The 25,833-nt window shown below is 38.8% G+C and overlaps 1 protein-coding gene and 1 long non-coding RNA gene across 3 annotated transcripts in view; one reads left to right on the plus strand and one right to left on the minus strand.

The window, feature by feature from the left end:
• Positions 1-24,377: 24,377 nt before the first annotated feature.
• LOC310730449 lies at positions 24,378-25,024 on the minus strand. The gene is made up of 2 exons (XR_014534836.1): positions 24,689-25,024; positions 24,378-24,582 (listed from the first exon to the last, which is right to left on the minus strand). It is a non-coding gene; the product is annotated as an uncharacterized lncRNA (long non-coding RNA).
• Positions 25,025-25,217: 193 nt separating this feature from the next.
• ncam1b (neural cell adhesion molecule 1b) overlaps positions 25,218-25,833 on the plus strand; it is a 120,757-nt gene continuing 120,141 nt past the window's right edge. For both annotated transcript variants that reach the window (XM_083549389.1, XM_083549390.1), the window contains exon 1: positions 25,218-25,645. In XM_083549389.1, coding sequence (XP_083405515.1) covers positions 25,570-25,645 — 76 coding nt within the window. In that variant the 5' untranslated portion in view covers positions 25,218-25,569. The remainder of the gene's footprint in view (positions 25,646-25,833) is intronic.

The following is a 25,833-nucleotide window of genomic DNA, read 5'->3' on the forward strand; positions in this document are numbered from 1 at the left end:
CCTAGATGTCCGTACAGTGGAGTCCCTGACTATCTTCAAGCGAAGACTAAAGACCTACCTCTTCCTGAAACACTTAAATTAGCACTTTCCAAGTTTGTAGAATTCTAGGGTTATATTTATATAAAGTTTGTAATATGGCGTACCAGTGTAGATTTATTCATTACTAGAGATTCAAACACTTTTGTACGTTGCTCCGGATAAGGGCGTCTGCTAAATTTCTTTCTCGTCGGGGGATTGCAAGCGGCACGAGGCATCAGGATTCCCATTTCGAGACCCCGGCCGGTAGGACAGGGAGATGTGAAACCCCCCAAAGAACAGTCCCCAACGTTCTTGGCCTTGGGCTTCGGCGTTTGGCTGTCCGCAGATATTCCAAATTCCGATGATTAGTCCAGGCAAGGAATAAAACTTCGGACCCCTCCAGCCAATGACGCCACTCCTCTAGGGCCAACTTGACCGCCATGAGCTCTCGCTCTCCAACAGGGTGGTTTTGTACAGCAGGACTGATACAGCGGGTAAAGAAAACGCACAGGTGCAGGTGGTTGTTCTGGAAACCTTTATGGGACAGAAGGGCACTTACCCCCAGGTCAGAGGCATCCACCTCTACCATGAATTGAGGGGTTGGATCCGGAAGATACAGGGCTGGGGCTGAGGTGAAGAGACTCTTAAGTTTGGTAAAGGCCTGTTCAGTCTCTGGGTTCTAGTTGTAGGCCTAACGTATAGAGGTGAGTAGGTGAAGGGGGGTCTCAACGGAGCTATAGACTCTGATGTACCGCTGATAGAAACTAGAGAACCCCAAGAACCTTGGCAATTGCTTTCGGGTGGTGGGTTGGGGCCAGTTCTTTACCAGCTGAATCCTGTCTTGGTCCATCTGGAAATTACCGGCCGAAAAGACAAATCCAACGAAGGAGGTGCTGGATACATGGAAATCGCATTTCTCCACCTTTAAATATAATCCATTCTGGAGGAGCTGCCTAAATACCGAACGCACATGCTGGAAAACATCTGGGGCAATGGGTACTGGTTCTTGACTGTTAACCCCCGATAGTCGATGCAAGGACAGAGGCTCTTGTTCTTCTTTTCCACAAAGAAAAACCCAGCGCCTGCTGGAGAGGGCGACAGGTGAATAATGCCAGCAGCAAGTAAGTCCTGAATGTACTGGGTCACGGCTGCCCGCTCGGGTGCTGAGAGATGATAGAGCCGGCCACGGGGGGTGGCATGGGTCCCGGCAGGAGATCAATGGCACAATTGTAAGGCCGGTGAGGGGGCAAGGAAGAGACCAGAGCAGCCCAAGGCAGTAGTAGACATAAGGAACAGAAGTGAGGTCGGGGGGAATCTCCGGAGAGCATGAGTCCAGTATAGAGGAAGATGGAGTAAGGCAGTGGAATTGGCAATAAGTTCCCCATTCGAGAACCCGACCACTGGACCAGTCTAGGTGAGGGTTGTGCTTGCGGATCCTGAGGAAAAAGAGGGTTAGTTCGGCAAGTGGCCCTGTCTATGGGTGCCAATCCAGGGCCCGGACCTGGAGGATTTTCAGTAATGGCTTAGTCTCCAGCCCCAGCTGGTGGGCAAGGTCTAAATCCATGAATTCAGCGTCCAGAGTTCACAAAGGCTGCCAGCAAAAATTCCTGAGTACCAGAATGGATACAGATATGAAATAAGGGCTTGGAAGGGATTGATAGAATGCGGCTTATCCGGCTTCCAGATGGAGCAGATCAATGTTGCTTAGCAATGTTCCCGTATTCGTCAGTAAATCTGAGTGGCCAGGGCGAATCAGGCATCCCCAAATGAAGGTGTTATATAGAGCAGTGCGATTGCACCCACTGTCAGTTGTGTCAGTGCGGAAATCTGCAGTGTACTCGGCCACTGAAGGCTCACCCTGGGAGGAAGAGAGCAGCAAGTGTGCGGCATCCTGTCAAAGGGTGGCTGAACTAAAAACCTTGCGGAGTTCCTCAGAGAAGGTAATGAAGGTAGAGCAATGCAAGGACTGATTCTTCCACTTGGCAGTAGCCCACTACAAGGCACATCTGGAGAGCAAGGAGAAGACATAGGCCACCTTAGCCTGCTCAGTGGAAAAAGAGAACAGTTGGAAAGTAAAAATCAGACTACATTGTGCCAGGAAGGACCAACAAAGTTCAGGTTCTCCCTAGAAGCGAGCCGGGGGAACAAGGTGTGGCTCCTGGGGAGAAAAACTGGCCGAAGTTATTTCCTGAAAAAAACGCCCAAAGTTATTACCTGAAGCCGCTGCTCATGGGTGGCAGAGACCTGGACCAGGGCATAAAGGGTTTAAAGGGCATTAAGGGTTTTAAGGGCATTAAGGGAGAGGAAAGCGAGTCCGAAAACAGTCCTAGGTCAAGAGCCATAGAACACAGCACTCTTTGTGGTTCTGGGCCCGCTCTCGCTGAAGCACACTGGTTCCTTTGGGCTTACAAAGGAACTCAACCCAAAGTGGGGCAGCCACTTGGTCCTATGGAGTTTCCCTCCATGACATCTGCAACATTGCTGGCTGGTCTACCCCACTGACCTTGGCAGGTTTTATAACCTTGACCTCCTTGCCACTCTTACACACTAGACAAGGATTGGTCAGTTTGGCAGTTTTGGACTCTCGTTCCCAATGCGTTGTTGACGCTGCATGAGTTCCTGTAGAGAACGTCTTCAGGTTATGTATGTAAGCCTGGATCCCTGAGAGAACAAGACGCTGTGTCTCCAGGCCACACTGCATCTCTGCAGTGCTTTCTTCCTTTTTCAGAAGCTAGCGCTGGCTTCACAGACCCAACCTGGAGACGTTGGGTCTTCTTTTTCTTGAAATGAAAATCGAAACTGTATTGTTGTAAACCACATTAAGATTTTATCATCACCATCTTTCAATTTATGACAACTAATCAGTGGTGAGGATTAAGATCACAAGTTTGTCAATGCTATCCCTGTGGTGCATAAGCATGAATCTAAAAACAAGCAATGCAAAAATCAACAAAATAAATGCTGGCTTGATTATTTCAATTCCTTGGTGTGTATATTCTTATTAAACTTTGCTACACCACTGCTAAAATTACAAACAAATTTTTCCATGATCCTCAGTCAGAAAAAAAAATAAAAAAACTGATTTATCATGTAAATTCTCTGTCTTTTGTATTGCAGTCCACTGACTACTGATAAAACTGATACAACTTTTTGACCTTTCTTTAATTAGCATATACAAAGAAAGTGATGAATGTGTAAGCATTAGCAAGTAAAAACAATGTAAATTGTTTCTAATTGGTGATTTGTTAAGTTAATAAATATCTTAACATGATTTTTAGGGATTAAAGTGGCTCCAAGTTAGAAGGTCATCGATAGGCCAAGGGATGGGCCATGATGGAGTTACATGTTGCTTTAAAAAATAGAGATAAATGGGTTCTGTTGCTATTGATTTATTAAATGAAAATAAACTTTTTTTATTTTAAGATAATGGTGGCAGAATGAGTAAAGGTTGGTTAATAAAAAAGAAGGGCGTTACCTAGACACCTAGAAAAAAAGAGTATAAAATGACTGTGCATGTCTGTGTTTTTAGGAATTCTTTGACATCACAACTCTGAATTCTATACTTAGTCTATTATTTTTGCTTGGTGTTTTAACTTTGTTACAAAATGTATTCATTCTGTTTTCAGTTCACCATGACAACAGTTTTTTCAGTTTGTCTATACAATAGCATACCTTGAGATAATCCTAGGCTAAAATACTTTGTATATCACCCAACCTTGCTTACTTTTCACTCTCGTCATGCGTCACTCTGATTGTCTGATTTGATCATTTTTTAATAAACCCAACATTTCCACTCAAACCCTGGGAGATCCCTTGACATTGCTGATTCTTAGCCAAAGTGTATTATTTTTTATCTATTCCCCAAACTAATATTCTTGCAGCAGGAACATAACTCTAAAATAGTTTCAGAGTGCATTTCTTTTTATTTTTGGGAGGGGGTGCAAAATTTCAGGTACAGTGACTGACACTTTGCACTTAAATTGGATGACAGGTGGAAGGTTGTTAAAATGGAAAAAAAGCTATCAGGCAATGGTACATTTCAAATTCAAATTAGAAGTAGTAAAACTATGTAATGGTAGTATGACACTACTTCCAATTTACATTCCAAATTTGCTGTCTCTCATGCGTGGTGATGTGTTTTAATAATAAAAATGTAAAATTCGGCACAGCAGGTACAGTTGCTGCCTCACAGCTCCAGGGTCTCTGGTTTGACCCTTAGCTTGGGTTACTGTGTACATGGAGGTTCACATGTTCTCTCCTAATCTACATGAGGTTTGTCTGAACTCTCCTTTTTGTCTCTACCTTTTACATCAGCGTAAGTGTACGATATTCTGGCAGCCCATCCAGGATATATTTATCCCTTGTAACCCAGTGTTTCCAGGATAGACTCCTGATCCTAAACCCTGACTAAGACACAGGGGTTACTAAATAAAGGAAGTTTCTTTTTAGATAATGCATTTCCATTTGATACAGTAGTTTACATGTGATCGATGCTATACGCCTTTGAATTGGCAAAATATAAGGCTTTTAATTGTTTAACAATAAATTATTAGACACGAAATGTGATTAATCTAATAAATAAAGTATGGGATAGGTTTCACATCAAACCTAAAATTATCATGAGTTCTATTTTTGTGTACTATGTAATTATAGGCTACTATAGAAACATGAATTTAACTATATATACATAGCTATTTCCAAACCAGTTCACTGAAATAAAAAATGAAAGAAGGAAATGGCAGGATGTGTATTTGTTTAATTCTTGCTCACTTTTTAAGCAATGATTTCATTGTTAAGCTTGCTTTACTATTTAAAGCTTTGTGTTTACCCATTTTAGAATTGGCCCTTATTGTCAAGGAGTGTATATTCTATATTAGCAAATTTCCTGTTTTTTTATTCCAAGAAACTGATTTGGAAGCACTAAAAAGCTCACAAGCTTGTGAACTGAAAATATAGACGATGACCACCTTTTCATCACCAGATGAAAGCCACTTGAGCGCCTTTAAATAGGAACCTGTGGTAAATAATTCCCTTTGATATCCATGTCTCCGTGGCTCTTTCTCTTTGTTATGGATTTTTTTACTACATAGAATTTTGGATGCTGTTCAGTTTAACAATTTCTTAATTCAAATACATTTGATATGTATTAAAGCAAAGTACGACCCTGAGCTGTAGAAGCTCATTTGATGCTGTTTGATTGCTTATAGAATATTTTTATTTGCAAATGAAAAAGGCAAATATCAGCAGGTTGCAATGTGATTGGAAAAAAAAAAACCCACATCTTGGTAATCTGAGTTGGCACACTTTTATTCGTGCCATTCCCATCTAAAACTTCATTTCCCAAAATTCTATGACATCATTCACAAAGAAACAAGCAATTTTGAGGACTGTAGACACAGTGGTCATTCAAGGAAAGACATGAAGCAGGTGAAAGTGACATCATGTTTACTTTTCTTCGGCATCAGTGCCCATCAGTGCCAACAGCAAAGAATTGGTAAAAACCAGTTGGTGCTCCCATCTACTATCTGGAGAAGTCTGTAATTTTTGGAAATATTGAAATGTTTGGCTATAGCAGGAGGCAAGTTGTTTGCTGAAAGGTGGAGAGCAATACAGTGATGAATGTCTGCAGGCAACAGTGAAGCATGATATTTCCTCACAGAGCCCTTATCCCAAAATCATTGAATCTGTCTGGGATTACATGAAGAGACAGAAGGATTTGAAGCAGCCAACATCCAAGATGTTTGGAACAACTCATTGTTGAATACTTTCAAAAACTGTGTGCAAGTGCACCTAAAAGAACTGATGCTGTTTTGCAGGCAATGAGTGATCACACCAAATATACATTTATTTTGGATTTCTCTGAAAAATTCATTGTTATCGCTTTAAATATTTTTTCAAGAATTCTTACTTTATAGTACTTTTTTACACCTGTCTAAAACTACTGCACATATATACACACTATTGTGTTGCATTGGCTAGTTTTTTCATGCAAGATTTGACAGGCACCTTTTACTACTTTAATCATTAGAATTAACCTTGCTATTGGTGCAATAGAGAGTGGAAATGTGCTTTTTCCACTATAAATGTCAGAATTATTTGAAAGGAGCTTTTCCTGGAAAATGATAGGCCTGTTCAAATGTGTCTCCAATTGAAAATGGCTATAAGAATGAAGAATAAATCAAGGTTTTGTGAGGTGTCCAATCTTATGTGCAAAGGTCTTGTGCAATTGCAGACTTCCCTTTTCACCAATTAAAATATAAAGTGTATTTCAATAATTTGAAAAGAGTCGATAATGGGAAATAGGACATACTGAATAAATTTAATCATTATTGCAATGCAGCATTTCTGCATTATACATCTATGTTCAAGATACACTATATGAACTAAATTATTGGAACACCACCATATTTCCTCAAATTTTTACCACAAAGGCACACTATTGTAAAGGATGTCTCTGGGTTTGAGTACCATTAAATTTTTCTTTACTTGAACTAGGAGACCCAAACCTGTTCTCAGCAGGGCAATGGTCCATGCACAATACAATATGGTTTACATGGATTGGAGTAAAAGATATTGAGTGGCCTGTTATAGAACTCTGGCCTCGACCCTGTTGAACTCTCAAACACAAATCTCCACAAGCACCCTCCAAAATCTAGTGGAACATCTTCCCAAAAGCGTAGAGCTTAATATAACAGCAAATTTGTTTTGAGATATTTAAAAAGCACATACAACCCAGTCAGCAAACAAATTTGGCCCAGATTTGCCATTCATCTGGCACAGCTGGCATTCATCCGGCACTGGCATACAGCATGTGGGCCAAACATGGCCGGGTTTGGCAGAGGTGGTACCGTTTTTAAGGCGGCTCACAAGACATGGGCCCGATGTTATTTAGGACCAGTTATGGGTATTAAACTTGTCTGAGACTTGGGCCAGTTATGGTCCATGTGTGGCCCTGGAATCCAAACCTGGTCCACACTAGGACCATAATTCATTGCGGTATGTGGGCCAAGCAAAAGCTGGTTGTGTGGGCAGGAGCTGGGCCAGAGAAAAATTGCTATGTGGGAATGTGGCAAAACATTGTTTATTTCTTCTCCACTAACGAAAACAAATTGCAAAAATGCCATCACTAGGTTATGTATGTAACCCTAGTTCCCTGAAGGAACAAGAGCTGCGTCGAAAAAACACTTTGGGAATGCCTCGCTCTAAATCACGTGTAAAATCTGGCCAATAGGCAGTCATGACGTCATTGGGGGGCGACATCATGCAAACCAGGAAGCTACAAAATGGGAGCATAATGGAAGCGACATTAGCTTCTGAAAAAGGAAAGCGCCGCAGGGATGCAGGGAGTGTGGCCCGGAGACGCAGCGTCTCGTTCCCTCAGGGAACTAGGGTTACATACGTTAACTAGAGACGTTACATACGTAACCTAGTGATGTTACCTTTCAGGAACTTGATTGACACAATTATATAAGTATACAGTATATATATATATATATATATATATATATATATATATATATATATATATATATATATATATATATATATATATATATATATATATATATATATATATGTGTGTGTCCTGAGAAGTTAGGACATGACTAATCATGAGCCAAACTATGTGTAGCTCAAAGAAAACTAGTCTCAATGGTTCGAATTTTTTGGTTTATGCCAGGTTCAATGTGCACTAGTGGGACACAGGATATGGGTGCATTTATTTTAGGCAATCTTTGAACTGTCATTAGAATACATGGGTCCAGACACAGACAAACAGCAAAACAACTGGGATATTCTATATTCAGGGTCAAAGACTGCCAAGCCAAATATGGCTTAACAACTGGAAATAAAAAAGAGCAAGGTGTAAAAAATCCAACTCATTAGTGACAAAACATTGGACAGGTGCACACATTTGGAAAACCGACCAATGACAGGACAAAAGCATAGACAGAACCAAAACAAAACCAGATGGCAAAACAAACTCAAACTGATGGATGTCAAAAAAGTAAGCTCAAAGAACACTTAATACACTGGTAAACTCAGATGCGGTTGTTTGCAACACCAGGAACACAGGTTGGTGTGATTCTTATGATATCCAGAGAAAATTATATCGCTAATTATGATTTCTGACAGAATTTTAAACTTGGTCAAGTTGTTTCTTTTTTTCTATTGCAAAAGGCCATAAAAACAATATATAAGGCTTGTAAAATAAATAAGTAACTGCAGTATCTTAAATAATTCAGCTTGAGTTGATGATGTGTTTGAGAAAGAGAAGGAGCAAGCACATGGTGGACAACTGCTGTTCATGTTTCCCTCAGCAGAGGATGTCAAGCCTTAAATGAGATTCTGCATTTCTAGCTGACCTTGGTATCTTTTCTTTTTCCAGTAAATACCAGCTGGTACAGTCCACATGCTGCACTGCCTTCCATCTGTTAGACATTTCTTCTACTGTAAAGGTTTGATTATGACGGAAGATCAAAACTTTATAAACTACCAATCATTTGTAAATTAGCTACACTGAAAGGCTAAATTGCATAAAAGTGATTTCAGAGAAATTATCTACACATTTTTATACCATGATTTGTCTAAATACCAAATATGTATTGGTGTGTGTGTGTGTGTGTGTGTGTGTGTAAGCACATACATAGTGCATTGTTATATATTAACACGCATCTGTATAAACAATTGTAACCATGGTAACATACAGTTACAGCTGCAAACAGGATAAGGCAGCTACTACTGGCACAAGGAATTAACACCAACAGCTTTATTATTAGTAGAGGTGTGGCACAGATTCACATAATCCACCAATGTTCTCTCTCTCTCTCTCTCTCTCTCTCTCTCTCTCTCTCTCTCTCTCTCTCTCTCTTAGTACTATTTATAGAACTATTAAGAAATGTACAGTATATGAGATATGGGATCATAAAGAAAATAAAACATTATTTTTATCTATTCAATTTTGCACTGCATACATCAGTAAAGTTTTAAGTATAAGCAGGCATTAATATCCTGCATCACAATTGAAGTCGTGGATTCTGCCTTACATATAAACATTTTTTTGTTCTAAAAAAATTTTTATTAGTGCTACCTAGTTACAACAGTACTTCATTCATGAAGCAGCATGCATGAATCCCGTTGTCATCCTTTATCATTTGAAAAACCGAAGAACCCAAAAGAGACAGATGGTTCTGGCCCTGTACAAATAGATGTAAAAAAAAAAAAAAATAAGGAATAAGTAGTATAAAAAAATTAACTGGACTTATACTCACCCGCTGATCACATGTAGTTAATTATACGGATAGTCAAATTTAAAAATCCCCTGTTTCACTACTTTCATCACAACAATCTGTTTGGAAATGCTGAAAGAAATGAGGTTAATCACTGCTATTTTAGTAGAAGAAAGAAGTCCTTATAACTACAGTTTGCATCATCTGTTGCACACTGTCAGTGAGTAGACATCAAACAAGGAAAAGCTCCTGATTTCCACTGTTAATTATGATTGAATCTTTGATAAGTTAGGGCTGTTTTTAGGCCTGTCCAATTATTCAGAAGTGTTAACAAAGATTGATAGCATCATAAATTCTGCTAAGTACCTATGTGTTGCATTTAAAAACTTGTTGACCGTGTTAAAAACATTCTGCACGTTAAAGTAGAGCAGAATCCAAATCCTATCTTGTTAGGCATTTTTTCAAGAGACTTCATTCTGTTATTTCATTATTTGAATGTTTCACTTGTGTGACAAATTTATGTGTGTGTGTGTTTGCATACAATAAGTATGTATATCCACTTCCATCTGTCAAACACTACAGGAGTCTTTGCTGGTGCACTAGCAGACCCAAGAACAGTTTTTTCAAATCAGCTGTCAGCCTGAGTTGAACCCTTCACTGAAGATGCTAAAGTGTACATAACCATTATGACCCGATCCTGATTTTGGATGCTAAACTGAATAGTACACCGACTGTACAAAAAAAAACAAATAATAATCCATACTCTCCATTTAAATTCCTGTTTGCACTCTGTTGGCTCTTGTCAATTGCTCTACCATATTACTTGCCTTATACAGGTAGTCCCAGAGTTGCAATGGTTTAGTTTTTCAATCTTAAGATGCCAATAGCTATACAAAAACAATTGTAAAAATATAAAAATTTTCAGGCTGCATTTTAACTTTCATATGATACATTGGGAAGCTGCCAGGATGTATGCATCTCCTGCCTTGTGTGATGCCTTACTCTCACCAGCGGTCGAAATTAAATGCACTAAATGGGTATATGTATATACATACTGCACTTTTATCTGTATTATATATACTGTGTATATATATATATATATATATATATATATATATATATATATATATATATATATATATATATATATATATATATATATATCAGATATATTATATACTGAACAATTAAAAATAAGATATTTTGTCCTCTTCTGGATTAATAAAACATTTAGCATTGATAATTCTTCTTCTTCTTCTTCTTTCGGCTGCTCCTATTAGGGGTCGCCACAGCGGATCATCCGTCTCCATCCCCCCCTGTCCTCTATATCTGCCTCTTTTACACCAACTACCTGCATGTCTTCCCTCACCACATCCATGAACCTCCTCCTTGGCCTTCCTCTTTTCCTCCTACCTGGTGGCTCCATCTTCAGCATTTTTCTACCAATATAATTCATGTCCCTTCTCTGCACATGTCCAAACCATCTCAATCTCGCCTCCCTCACCTTGTCACCAAAACATCCTACATGTGCTGTCCCTCTAATAAACTCATTTCTAATCTTGTCCATCCTCGTCACTCCCAACGAAAACCTCAACATCTTCAGCTCTGCTACCTCCAGCTCCACCTCCTGTCTTTTACTCAATGCCACTGTCTCTAATCCATACAACATCGCAGGTCTCACCACAGTCCTATAAACTTTCCCTTTCATTCTTGCAGATACTCTTCTATCACAAATCACTCCTGTCACTCTTCTCCACCCACTCCACCCTGCCTGCACTCTTTTCTTTACTTCCCTAACACACTCTCCATTACTTTGCACTGTTGACCCCAGGTACCTGAACTCCTCCACCTTCTCCACCTCTTCTCCCTGCAACCGCATCACTCCACTGCCCTCCCTCTCATTCACACACATGTACTCTGTCTTACACCTACTGACTTTCATTCCCCTTCTCTCCAGCGCATATCTCCACCTCTCCAGGCTCTTCTCAACCTGCTCTCTACTCTCACCACAAATCACAATATCATCTGCAAACATCATAGTCCAGGGAGACTCCTGTCTGACCTCGTCCGTCAACCTGTCCATCACCACTGCAAACAGGAAAGGGCTCAGGGCCGATCCTTGATGCAGTCCAACCTTCACCCTGAACCAGTCTGTCGTACCTACTGCACACTTTACTGCCGTCACACTGTCCTCATACATGTCCTGCACCACCCTCACATACTTCTCTGACACACCTGACTTCCTCATACAATACCAATTTAGCATTGATAATTAAACATGGAATTTATAAAGTTTTAAGTAAAAAAAAAAAAAGTATTAAGTATTAATATGTGCATGGTGATCCAGAAACTGTATGTCTAGAACTAAATCTGATAACTAACCCTAACCCTAACCCAAGGTGCAAACTTAAATGATGCAGCGCAAATTCAACTGATTGATAAAACTGCTCATACACTGCAATTTTTACATTGTCGATTGCTTTGTTAATCCATAATTAGACCAGTATATACTATCTCCTGCACCCTACATCTAAGTCTGCAATGTTACAGAGAATGTATGAAGCCAAGTTCGGATGTATTATAACGCAATAGTTTCCAAGGTTCAGCCACTGGGATCTCATGCCTAACAGCTCTATCGCATCACATCCACCACTGAAGTATTGATCTGAGTCTGTCTGAGTGTAGAACGTTAACTTGTAAAGCTGTTTATTGTAACCTTGCATTGTACAGACAAATATGATAGATGTCTGTGTAATGCAAGGAATTTTTTTTATTAATTGCTTTCCCAATCTTGAAGTTCTCTATGTCTGGTCAGCAGAGTGAGATTTAACATGGTCACATTGATAAAGACAAAGAAAAGAACTAAGCCAAAGCTAGCCAAAACACTCCTATCAGCAAGAATGTCTCCAGGTTATGTATGTAACTCTGGTTCCCTAAGAAAACAAGACGCTGCATCAACCACGCTTTGGGAATGCAGCCAAAAGTTCCTGGGACAGGATGCTCTGGGGATCTCGCCGTGAGCTGGTCCATTCACCCTGCCACGCTCAGTGCTTCAGGGCACGGCCAGCTCCAGTGAGCACCCTCCTCGGTTTCCGCCTGGTATTGTAGCGGACTTAGAGGGCTTGCCGCCTCCCAGTATGCCCCTAGAACTGTAGCTCTAGGTTTACCAGAGGTCAAACCTGGTAGCCCTTCTCAAACACCCTCCCTGGAAGTTTCCTCTCAAGGGGGATCTTCTCTCTCAGGCAGGGGGAACAATAGTCCACCCTCGCCCAGAGCTTTGGAGACTGTGGCCACTAAAGGGGGCCTGAGAAAGGAACCTGGGATCTCTCCAAACATCCAAGGCAGGGGTCAGGGTCAGCATCTTGAAACTGAATCTCAATAGTGAGCGGTTTAGCTGACATGGATCTAGTATAGTATGTAACCCCCATCATTTTTGAGAACTGTGAAGTACCGGATGTAGATGGCCTTCTTTCTCAGGAGAGTGTCTACTTCCTGTTCCATGACCAGAGCCTGCCTGGGTCCCACCAGGGTGGGACACACCACATTGAACCGGGGCAGATGAGACCCAAACTGAATCATATATCCTCAGCTACAGAATGCAGGACCCACAGAGACACTTCTGGCAGAGCTTTTCAGGCAGCCAGGTAGTCTTTTAAGGATATCAGTCTCTCGAGCCCTGCCCTGCCCTGGTGCTAGGGGCCTACTGGGAGGTGGCGAGCCCTCCAAGTCCGCTACGAAACCGAGGAGGGTGCTCACTGCATCTGGCCGTGCCCTGAAGCACTGACCGTGGCAGGATTAGTGGACCAGCTCCCGGCGAGATCCCCAGAATATCCTGTGTCAGATCTGTCATTTCTCTGGGCTTTGGCCCAGATCGGCACACAGGGTCCCAAGTGGGGGGAGTGTGAGTCGTGACGCTCTGTTTCTGAACCTTACAATTTCAGGATTGTGCTAGCTTGTTTTTGAGGCTGCGCACACCGAGCAGCCCCATGAGAGCTGTGTGGGAGAAACCGCTGAAATGCTGCCAACTGCACCAGAGGGGTGTCGAGCAACATGGCCCTATCCCTGGTCCCTCTTTCCCTGTCAGAAAAATCTGAAAGTGTGAGCCATAAGTGCCTTTCAGTCAAGACAAGGGCAGCCATAGACCGACCGAAGGCCACAGTGGTCTCTTTAGGGGCCCTAAGGGCCAGAGCCACCATACGGCAGAGCTCCCTGATCTCTTGGCTGCCTGAGATGCCACCCACATCTAGCAACAATGCCATGGTGTACAGGCACACCTGCTGAGGTGTAAGCCTTGCCCACCAGCACCGATGTATTTTGAAGCGGGCATTATCAGAGTTTTTTCAGGGAAAAAGGAACACCTGGGCTGACAATGTTGGAGAACACAGAAGTCTTAGACTAGTATCTTTACTTATTATTAGGTAAAATTTAATTGAAGTAACAATAGTTTTACTTGAATAGAATAATTTATTAATCTTTCCACCAGTATTACATATATCAAGGAATATCAAGTACTACTACAGTGCAAAGTGAAATGCAAATTAAATGGCAGCAATTAAAGGTTGTTTTAAAGCAGAGATTCCTGATGCTTTTTTCAGTCATAGCCTGTTGCCCTTAGATATTTATTTGGAGCAGATTTTTATCGTTTTAGAGCGATATTAGTATTATTGTTATAATAAAAAGGCAATACAATTTACATACAGTACATGGATCAAGCTTCAATCACATTGCAGTGTTTTGCTGCAATGATTGCTTGAATTTCAATCAGGTTGGGTGTGCTTGAATCTGCATCTTTGAAATCAAGAACACATTCAAGTAATTTTATTGAATTGAAATTCAGCAGTGGATGATGACTTAGCCCTTAGAACTACACACAAAAATGCAGACTGTGCAGCGACATCAGTGTGAATTACATCCTCATCGTCTGGTTAAGGTCTGAAAACATACACTACACTTTATTTGCACAGTGTTTATAATTTCAACAGTGTATGCAAATGGGAAGAGTATGACTCTCTTCATTACTTCTTTTGGACACTGAAGGTAACTGTTAATGCCTTATGGACTAGCTAAGATATTTCAGTCTTCCAGGGCTTCCTTATTAAAGCATTGCATTATATGCTGAATAGATTTGTAATTGGTAATTATCAACATTATTGTTTTTTCCCCTTCCAAGACTGAACATATCCTCCTAAAGCACAGGCACTAGAAAAATTTCAATTTAGTCAAATTATACCTTTTGCCTACTGTGATTGCCAGTATTTTGGTAATACACTGGTTATCAACTCTGATATTTAAAATGTGGACTGGATATGGTTCTTTAGAGCTACTGCTTATACAGTAGATCCTCACACCGCATATGAGCTTCCAGTTTTACATTAGTCAAAAACTATTACAGTGGTAGAAGTGGTAGGGGTTGAAAGTGTGAAAGTTCACACCAGCTTCCACCTGCTCCCACAGTAAGCTATCAGCATGCATAGAGTTTGTGTGCGTAAAGAAACCAAGCGGAGAATTGAAATTTGGACGAGAAGCTAATGACAAAAGAAAACATGCATGAGAAAAAGGTAGTAAATATAAATGAACCCCTCTGACAAAAAAACTGTATTCCAATGGAATCAGCAATTACATTGTGAAATGGATGAGGATGTGTTGTAGCAACAGGTATCTAGCGGTGCTTTATTCGAACATTTCCAAATGTCTGTATTTGATCAATATGCACAGCATGGGCAAGCGTCATTATAAGCAAAATCAAAAACCTAACAAGAGTTTCAGGAACATAGACTGTACATTAAAATCGATGTACGCATAATCAGCAACATTATAATGAATAGCTGAAGCAAAGGAAAATAATTATAGGCCAGATCTAGAGAAAAAAGCTTGGGAAATGGAAATAGGGCTCTTTGTCAGCAGTCTGACATGACCTTTGTGCAGCAATGGCTCATTGTTTTTATTCTTTTGATTAAGGCAGTTTGATTTGTAATGTATGTGATAATAAAATAAAGGGATGATACCCTGACTGGGATAAATTTGTTAATTAAATAATTAAATGAGATGAACTTTTCACACTAATGAGGACTCATTACACACACTTAACTGAAAAGGCAAAATCTGTAATTCAGACTTTAACAATGGCTCTATAATCACGAAGAAAACAGACCTGAAAATAATTGTGTAATTCACCCTGGAGACTTGTGTTCAATTAGGTTAATGTAATTTGAGTGATCGCTAGTATTACATGTCACATTATAAAATGTTGACCTGTTGTTTTCCTACTTGATTATAAAATCCAGCTTTTACAACAACATGCATTTGGAAACCTGCCAAGAAATACATCAATATAATTTAGTTTATAATCGTGTTCAGTATAAATAGACTTTGAGCTATATAATTATGCAGTGCATACCAGCTTGATTTTCCGACTGACTTTTCAAGCTATAATAAACCACTCAATATTTTATGCCTCTTATCATAAAAACGCCGTCACATGACGTGGAGAGGTAAACCATATAAGACATGATCACTAATGCACATGCTTTTGCATGTATTATCATATATATATATATATATATATATATATATATATATATATATATATATATATATATATATATATATATATATATATATATATATATATATGTACCAAATATTGTACTGAAATCATGAATAAAACATGAACATATCAATAAATCAATGTCTAAGGAAACATCAGAGTAACTATGCTATAGCTTTCAACTATAATCAGTATCACCTACATTTTATTTGCCAGTTTACACTTTATAAGCTAACAAAAAGTACATTTTATAATAGCTAATAAAATGTACTTTCATGACCAACAGAAGTAATTCTACCTTTGTGAAAAAATACAGGAAGTGCTTGGCAGTGCAGAGACTTTAGAACCATAGTTATGCATACTGTGACTTTTTTCTGCATCTAAAGTATACAATAGAAAGTCGTCTAGGAAAGACTGTCATGGCACCATAATCATTGTTAATAAACATCATATTGATTATTGTTTGGCCTTAGCTATAGTTAATACTACATACCATACAGTATATTCATTTTCACTTCCACTTAATAATAACTATTGGAATTATAACACTGAACTATTAGTTAATTAACTGACCATTAAAAATATCTTGCAGTATTAACCATAGCCTTAAGGACAGGTCAGCGGCGAATAGCCATTCAGCTGAATTAAGTTAACCAAAAAAAACAAAAAATATATATATACAATTTAAAAATGTATCACTCTGTACAAATGTGCTAAGCAGAAACATATCTCAGAATGCACAACACATTAAAGCGTGAAGCTGATGGGCTAGGTTTCACACTGCCTGGCAATCTTTTCTTCTTCTTGGATGAAAGGACTGAAACCTTATGTGGTCTGGTTATACGAAAAAACTGGCAGTGAAGTGTAATGTATATATATTACGGGGCTATGTTGTCTAATTAATATATATATATATATATATATATATATATATATATATATATATATATATATATATGTATATATATATATATATATATATATATATATATATATGTATATTCTGGGGCAATGTTGCATGTTTGTCAATGTACCTAAATCACAATGTCAATTAATTAACATACAGGGTATGTAATACATCGATCAGGCATAACATAATGACCACCTGCCTAATATTGTGTTGGTCCCCCTTTTGCTGCCAAATCAGTCCTAAACCATTAAGCATTAACAACATTATCTTCGTCAGCTTTTTGAGCTATAGTAACTCGTTTGTTGGCCAGCCTTTCGTTCCTCACGTGCATCAATGATCTTTGGCCGCCCATGACCCTCTCATAATATTCTAAGCACTGCGGACTGGGAACATCCACAGTCCGCAGTTTTAGAGATGCTCTGACCCAGTCGTCTAACAGTCAAAATTTAGCCCTTGTCAAACTCACTTAAAGCTTTACACTTGCCCATTTTTCCTGCTTCTGGCACATCAACTTTGAGGACAAAACTTTCACTTGCTGCCTAATAAATCCCACCCAATAACAGGTGTCATGATGAGATTTTCGATGTTATTTATTCGCCTGTAATATTGTTATAATATCAACTCATGCTTGATCAGTGTAGATTCAGTTTGTGCACCACATAACCATCTCTCCACGCTTTTGTTTCATGTTTTATCCACTTCCTGTTTATTAAGTGACAGCTGATTGTGGAAATAAAATAAATTGACACTGCTTCTGTTTCTGTAAATGCATTTGTAATAGAATAGGTATTCTATTACATAGAATATGTCATTTACCGATTTCATTGAACTATTGCAATAATTGCAACATTCCATTCTTGCAGAGGAATAAAGTATGAATATTGCAGGATGTGCAATAAAAGACATCTTTTATGGTTTCTCAGAGAGGTAATTCTACTTCTACCGCTCGGGTATGTGCACTCGCTTTAGAATATGTTTTACTTACCATTTGATATAGTATATTTTATTAAATTGAATGATTATGCAGTACTACTAGCTCAAAGAAAAGAACGAGTTCATCCGATACTCATATCTAGGTCTAGACAATACTCTGTTACGATTTTTCCATATTTATACTTTACTGAAATATTACAGTGGAACCCGGTTATGTCGATGTCCTAGGGGGTCGCCAAAAAGCATCGAGGTAACCGATGATCGAGATAAACGAAAATCAAAATGGCGGCAAAATATTACGTGCTTGAAATTTCTTTATGTACATGATGTGCGTTAATAAATGAGAATGTACATGCACGTGTTTTTGAAGGTTTTTTTTTACAGAACAGCGTTGCCGCGATTTGTTTGATGAAGGCATGCTATAAAAATACATACAGTACATGTTTATCTGTCAGGAATCCACCTGCCATGCCCCCTTCAGCCCCCTTCAGCGTGTCAGGTGTTTTCTCGGCCGCTTTCTCTGAAGCTCCCGGCTTCAATCGCGCACATATGGTGCTCGTTTAGCATCATCACCAGCTCCTATTTAAACTTCCACACACTCACTGTCCGTTATTGTTGGTATATGTTGGTTCACGGCGGTCGTTGTTATCGCGCATGCGTATCCCGGTACATGTCTTCCCACCGGCACTCTCTCAACGGCTGCTCTTTTCTTCCCAAAGCGCACCGCGGATTCCCCCCCGATCCTGCCGGTGTTCATTCTATGCTTTTGCTCATCATCTTTCGCCTCCCGTTCATCGCATAACATTTAACAACAAAAGGCATATGTGCAGTAACTAACAGCAGAGATTCACCAGTATACAATACAACACATGTAGCAGCTGTAAGGTTTTTTTTCGCCACTTCCGCGAGTTCTTCTGTGGCTGCACCGAGATAACGACGTTAAATAGCAAATTTCCCCCCCTTGTGCTCGAGATATTAGGGTTCGGCGACATAAAAAAAAAGTCGACATAACCGATAAAAAATGCTTAGAAAAAGTGAGAATTTGGCGGGTCCACTTCAAAAACGTCGACTTAATAGGGTTGTCGAGGTAACCGAGGGCGAGATAACCGGGTTCCATTGTATTACTTATACATTTCCAAGATACAAAACACATTTTAACTCCTTACATTTATATAGCCCTAAATGGGGTCATTAGAACAAGTTAATCATCAAAAATCATCCTAAATCACCATCTACAGTGAACTGCTTATGCTACACAATGTAGAACTAGAGATATCCATGTGCATTTAAATATAGATAAGACAGCACACTGCAGTGCTAAGGATGAGCACCTCTGGCCTTGCCTCCAAACAAGTAAAATGTTTCACTATATGTTGGCGTAAGCAGAAATGACGCAATTTTGCCTTAGCAGTATGAACTCCATCTAATTTAAAAAGCACACTGATGTACCTTTGCCTACAATATCTGCCTATATTTAACAACGTTAGCCTGATTTTTCTTTTTTTGTTGTGTTTTGCTAATTCCAGTTAGCATCAGTTCAAGTAAATTGGCTAAGCCAAAGCCAAGTAAAGGTATAACTAATGACTAAAACTGAAAACAATTAACAAATAATAGAAGAGTTTTAGAAGCTAGTTTTTTAATTATGTAAATATGACATTGACTTGTTAGAATTTCATCAGTAAAAACTTATAAAAAATATATATACATGAGTACACTGTAATGTCGCAATTTTATTTATTTTCTTAACCTTCCCTTCATTACATTCTGGTTGGAATGTCCTCCTTTAATTGAATGAGTGGAATGTCTGTTCCTACTTTTATTTAGCTGAGATGGTTCATAGAAACCGTCTCATAAGCTGGTGATTTGAAACAAAACATCAGTTTACAGTCAAATTACATTAGTTTGTCTGTGAACTAGAAATTTAGCGAAAAAAATTATAATCAAGAGATGCTGAAAAATTCAGGATACGAATAGTTACATGACATCACAAGATAAAAAGTTTTATGGAACGTGAAAAAAACAAACATACAGATTCTTTCTCACAGTCTTATTGCTCAATCTAAACAGGGAAATCTTACCAACAGTGCTGCATAAAGGGGTTATAAATTAATTATAACAATGTCTAAACCCAAATGAAGGCTATACCATTATGTGCCAGACCTTTTCAAAAATAAAGGGTTAATCACAGTCACAAATATAAATTATAATAATTAAATAATTAAGTGAAAGACAGAACGATGTAGTTTTTTTTCATGTTTTCCTTAAACAATAATATGTCACACAATTAATACTGATTTAAATGGAAACACTTTCTTTCATTATATTTGCTAATTTCCTCGCAATATGTTAAAGCAATCGCCCTTCATTTTTATTACAATATTTTTTGGCACATAACATTATCCTTAGGAAATGACTGCCTTCACAGGAAAGACTTTCAAGTAATTTCTCATCATTTTATACACTTTCATGCATTGCACTATTTTGCTGTCTGCATTAGATTTGGTTAAATGCCTTAGTGCTAATCAGTCTAGTATGATATGTTTTCTCTGGAAAAATATACCAGAGTAGACTTTTCGATTTTCATGTACAGTATTTGGTTGGCAATTTATTTGATTATCATATAGACTCCAAGCATTTATTGACATTGTCAATATCACTGTATGATTAATAATTGTTTCGAAAACACTCTGGCACTAGTGCAGAATTTTAACTGCTGAGTTCCTGCTTCCCCCCAAACTATGACAAATGAGTTGAACACTCTTTTGACTAAAATTGCATAGCTTGTAATATTACCAAATTCTTAAAAAAAAAAAAAAAATGTTGTGCACACTCAGCTAATTTAAACTTTGGACCAAAAAGTTTATGAGGTATCAGTACATGGAAGTATCCTCTAGGATGTTGTCCCCATTGATTACACAAAAATGAACAGCTTATGTGGTAAGCTTCACCTGGATAATGAGCAAGGATATATGTGCTAGTGAACATTTTGCTAGTGAACAGTTTCCAATATTGCATACTTATGAGTAATGTTATTGCTTATCACTTATGTGCTATTCACGATGGCATGGATTCTGTTTTATAGAATACTTATACAACACTGAATCACTGTCAGATTCATTTCTGTTTTCGCTCGCTTCTAATGAAAACACTCTTCTAACATTTTATTACCAAATGAACAAAAATAAATAAAACCACAACATTTCTGCCCTCTACAGAAAAGAAAATCTAATTACAAATGGCCTGGTACATTACACCCAATCCTACAAACTTTAATTAGGAGAAAAGTACAACAAGGAAAATACATAAAACAAAATACAGATTTTTAAAGCTATAAAAACATATATGTTCATTTCTTTTTGTTGTTTATAAAATAGTCTGCGTGTCTTCCCTCACCACATCCATAAACCTCCTCCTTGGCCTTCCTCTTTTCCTGGTGGCTCCATCTTTAGCATTCTCCTACTGATATACCCCATGTCCCTCCTCTGCACATGTCCAAACCTTCTCAATCTCGCCTCTCTCACTTTGTCTCCAAAACGTACTCCTTATATTTTACATAAAATGGCTGATGAAGGCTGTGGAGAGCAGATCGTCAATTAAGATTTTGTTGACACTGGATCGGTATCAGACAATAGTTCCACTATGAGGTATTGTATTGAAAAACTGGAACGGATGACCAACATCAGACACGTGGGTGAACCGCTAAGATCTAACCAGTAGATGGAAGCAAATACTTGCATGTCAAAAAGTGAACCCAAGCTTTGCCTTTTGTCATTGCTTTATGCTGTTTTTATATATAAATATTTTACAACATATAAATCTGCCAATAAATCCCAGATAAATGTGCTATAAAATGATTTTTAAAAAGTTACATTATTATTAAATTACATTTTTGCCAATTTGGGTTCATTATATGAATTTCAATATGATATCCAAAACTGCTTTCCTCTTCTCCTGCTCCATATAATTTCACATATGGAAAAGTTTTTATGAGAGTGTGCAGGTAGAAACTGTTGCTGAAAAGTGAAACTGAACTGCATTGCTCTTGCTCTCCTCTGTGAAAAAACAAGGAAATGTAATTCCTCCTTACATTGCATTACACTCACATCAGTGATTGCAATTGTGTTATAGTGAAATGCAATCACTTTTATCATAGCCCCAAGCTGCACTGTGGGGTGTGGCTATAATCAGAGAAGCGCCTTAAAGGTGTTATTTTCAAGGAGAGATTGCTGTCCATATTACGGAAAGCTCTTTACAGGTTGTTCATCCCTCTCACTGCGAAAGGGTAACTTTTTAACTCTTTAACTCTTTCTACAAAAAAGCAGAGAGTAGCTTGGCCTATATAGGTTCACTCAGAAAAGATGAAAAGATACCAAGAGTGTGTTTGTCTTCGATAAAAATATAGTTTTTAGAATTTGAACATTTGAAACAATAAAACTTTCTTTCGGCTTCTCCCATCAGGGGTCACCACAGCGGATCATCCGCACGTTTGATTTGGCACATGTTTTATGCTGGATGCCCTTCCTAACGCAACCCTCCCCATTTATCTGGGCTTGGGACCGGCACTGAGAGTGGCTGGGGATGGTTCCCTGACCGGGGATCGTACCCGAGCCGCAGCGGTGAGAGCGCCGCATCCTAACCACTAGACCACTAGGGAAAATTTGAAACAATATTATTGAGTAATTCTGTATTGCATATTGTTTGTTTTTTCATTCTACAAAATAGCAGAAAATAGTACAGTTAAGATAACCCTTGTAGGGTGTGTGGGGAGTGGGTTTTATATCTTGGTGCAGACCAAATGGCTATACGGAATGAGAATATTTGAAGGTTTTGTCCTTGTTGAGCCTTGACATTTGGCAGGTCCCCATGAGGAAACCTCTCTTTGTTAAATAAACTGCAACTAATTAACTCGATTTATAATAATGTCAATGGAAGGTCCTCACAAGGTTGGTAAGGCAAATGTGTGTGTGTGTGTGTTTGTGTGCACGAAAGCCAGGTAGCAGTCGATAGTCTAAAGTTCACCTAAGCTATATCAAGGCCAGCAACTGGCCCCTTGAGACTATGGCTCTGACATAAGGTTAATACTTAGCAATAGAATGGAAGAATTCTATACCTACATAAGATCCAAATCACAAGAGAAATGGAAACAGTTCTGCAAACAGAAAATCTCTGTTTTGCAATATAGTGCCTGGATTTGAACCTTATTGAAAGCCAGGAGTTTGAAATATACAGAGCAGTCTGCCTGAACAAAGCTGGAAATATAAAAGAGCACTTCAACTAGGGGATGCTTGAGCATAATATCAAGCTGCATGAATGTTCAAGATCCCTTTATAAGTGCCTTTTAACCTTGGAAAGCTTTGTGTATAAGGAGAGATGATGACATATTCCAGATCTGCTATTTGTGATAATTATGCATTCTTTATTTTATTTGGTCCGTAATCCATGAGTCAGTAAATGGGTTTTGTCTGAGAAAATAAGAAAATAGCACGTTCCTGTCCAGGTGAATATTCACAAACCGCACTATACCAAAAAATAACTATTTACATTATAGTTTATGTAATTTTCTTTGTAAAACTTCCAGTCCCCATGTTTCCCCTAAATCAATTTCATTGACTATCTTTATCCTCCTCGATCATAAAAACATAACATAAATGAGGTTGAAATGTACACATTGTACTTCAATATATAATAACTAGAAACATTTATATTATTTACTAGCTGTGTTTTTCTCCCCTTTCTTTCTTATAAAGCACAGAAAATCTAAATGACTTCCAGCAGCTGCAAAGGGAGATGATCTGCAAATACCACTGCAAAACATCCTGCAAAAAAAAAAAAAAACTGAAAAGAATCAAGCAAGCTTTCAAGACTTGGCAAAGGGCTTTGGCAGTTTCACAGTGTACCCGTTTCAACTTCCGATCACATTATTACATCTACTGTATTTCAATAACTTTCTCATGAACGATGGCAGTGGCTTGGGCATACTTCTTTTATAGAAGCCACTTTGTCAATCTAATCCTGTGTATGTTCAACAAGCTACTGCCACAAGGAACAAGCTTTTTATGGTGTCAACAGGAATTTTTTAATAACAAATGTGCATGGATTTCTGAGTTGGTGGATTGTATTGAATTTTACATAACCCTGTATTTATCTATTCTTTTGAAGATGTTGTTGGGGTTGTTATGTATTTCATTTGAATAGGATTATATCACACATTTAGAAACATTACATGCATACGAAACAAACAAATCAGTCTACACCTTCGGTGAAATACTTTGAATAGATAATTTTAATTAAAAAGTGTTAACATTAAGATGTGAGAAACTTCCATCACCAGCCATTACATATTCAAAATGGAAAATGCTCAATGGTCATACGTGTGCATGTTTTCTTTTCTTTTCTTTAGACCAGCAAAAATAATCGTTTTTATTTTAAGAACTAAACTGTATTAAAAACAGTATCTTCCTTCAGCATGTAGTGTTGCTGCCCCATTGATCCCAAGTCCAGCTGCAGGTTTTCTGGATGTATACAGTAGTAAAAACTGTAACAGTGTCATGATGGACTGGTGTGTGTTCCCACCTCACACTCAGTGTTCCTCTGTTAGGTTCATGATCTTGACCTGGAAAAGGTTTGTGAAAAAACCTTGATAAACATGATCTGATTTGCATTTGGTAACCTGTAGCCACTTGGTAATAAATTGCATATAGTACTCAAGAAAAAAGCATGTCATTGCATAACCAAGCTGCTGTACAATTCAATAACATTTCAATTGTGCATTATTTCCGATCATTTAGAAATAGCGAAATGAACAAAAATGCATATCATTTTCCACATAAAAAAAAAAAATATGTTGTGGTGCTTGGACTGTTTGGAGCCTCTGATCTATGAGGGTAACATTGTTCTTTACTGGCCAGGTCTCATGGAGGTCTCCTAAGGCCGGGGCCCTTTTAGAGCTGGAGACAAAAGAGAGTATCAGTTCATTCATCCGTGAGAGACTTCATTATTTACACACTGAGAGATGAGATGAAGAGAAAGAAGAAACAAATCCTTCAACACTACCATTTTCTTTGTATGTGTCTAGTCTGCTAAAGTAACAGTTTTAGACCAGCACGAATCCCATTCTGGCCCAGACTGTTTTTAGGTGCTATGTGTTGGTTAAACTGGTCAGACAACATGGCGATGCTAGATCACTAGCACAACCTAACTGGTAAAGCATCTCACAAACAGGTTACTCGAAGATTCGTCGTTTTAAAAACACAGTGACCATAAAAAAAAAATAACACAAAACAATATTAATCCCTAAAGCCAATGGTATTTATGTGCATGTAATAGCCTACTGTATTCAAAAACAACCGAGCTCGTGCACCATCTTCGTCTGGAAACCCAGCCTGTTTGGGATGGACAGGTTTTTCCCAAGCTTTCCTGTTTCACAACAGGGTTTTGCATTTGTAAGTGCACTATGTAGTGAGGATAAGACATTATTCCTTTTTCTCTGTAGTGCAGGAGGAGAAGGGAACAATGAGCTGTTTGGAAGTGGTGCCACTTCTGTGCACAGTTTCCCAAGCTTCCCAACGGATGAATGATTGGGCGGATTGGATTCTACAAAAAAAAAAAAAAAAAAAAAAAAAAGTGCGTGCGCGTCTACGTGTGTGCGTGCGCGCGCGTCTCCTTGTGTGAGCTCGTGCGTGTGTGTGTGTGTGTGTGTGTGTGTATATATAAATATATATATACACCTATATGTGTCCGTGCGCGCGCGCTACGAAAAGCAGCCTGCCCTGCTTGCGAGTGTGCGTGCGTGCGCGCGCGCGCTTTTACTTCTTGCTTCCTATAAGCCGCAACGCCGGCGCTGCTTCTTTCCAGCAAACGTTTCATCGCGTCCACACAACTCCCGAGTTCATCTCGCGCTCGTTACAGGATTATTGCACTCCCTAGTCGCATGCATGCAGGAAAAGCGAGTCATGGCAATGTTTCCGAGCAAGGAGATCATCGTGATGCTTCTTTGCCTTGGCAGTGCAGGTAAGAATCGCTTAAAATGAAAGAAAAAAAGAAGAAGAAGAAGATGCGCAATGTTCTTGTTCACTGTACGCGCAGAGAAAATGTGGCGCGTGCATCGCTGTTTTGCGTGTAAACAACAAACCAATACGTTAAGTGATCTACCCGAGCTTGATGGATGGAGAGGAGAGTGGAAGGTGCACGAGCGGACC

This window comes from Silurus aristotelis, assembly GCF_946808225.1.
Source record: "Silurus aristotelis genome assembly, chromosome: 8".
NCBI classification, from domain to species: Eukaryota; Metazoa; Chordata; class Actinopteri; order Siluriformes; family Siluridae; genus Silurus; species Silurus aristotelis.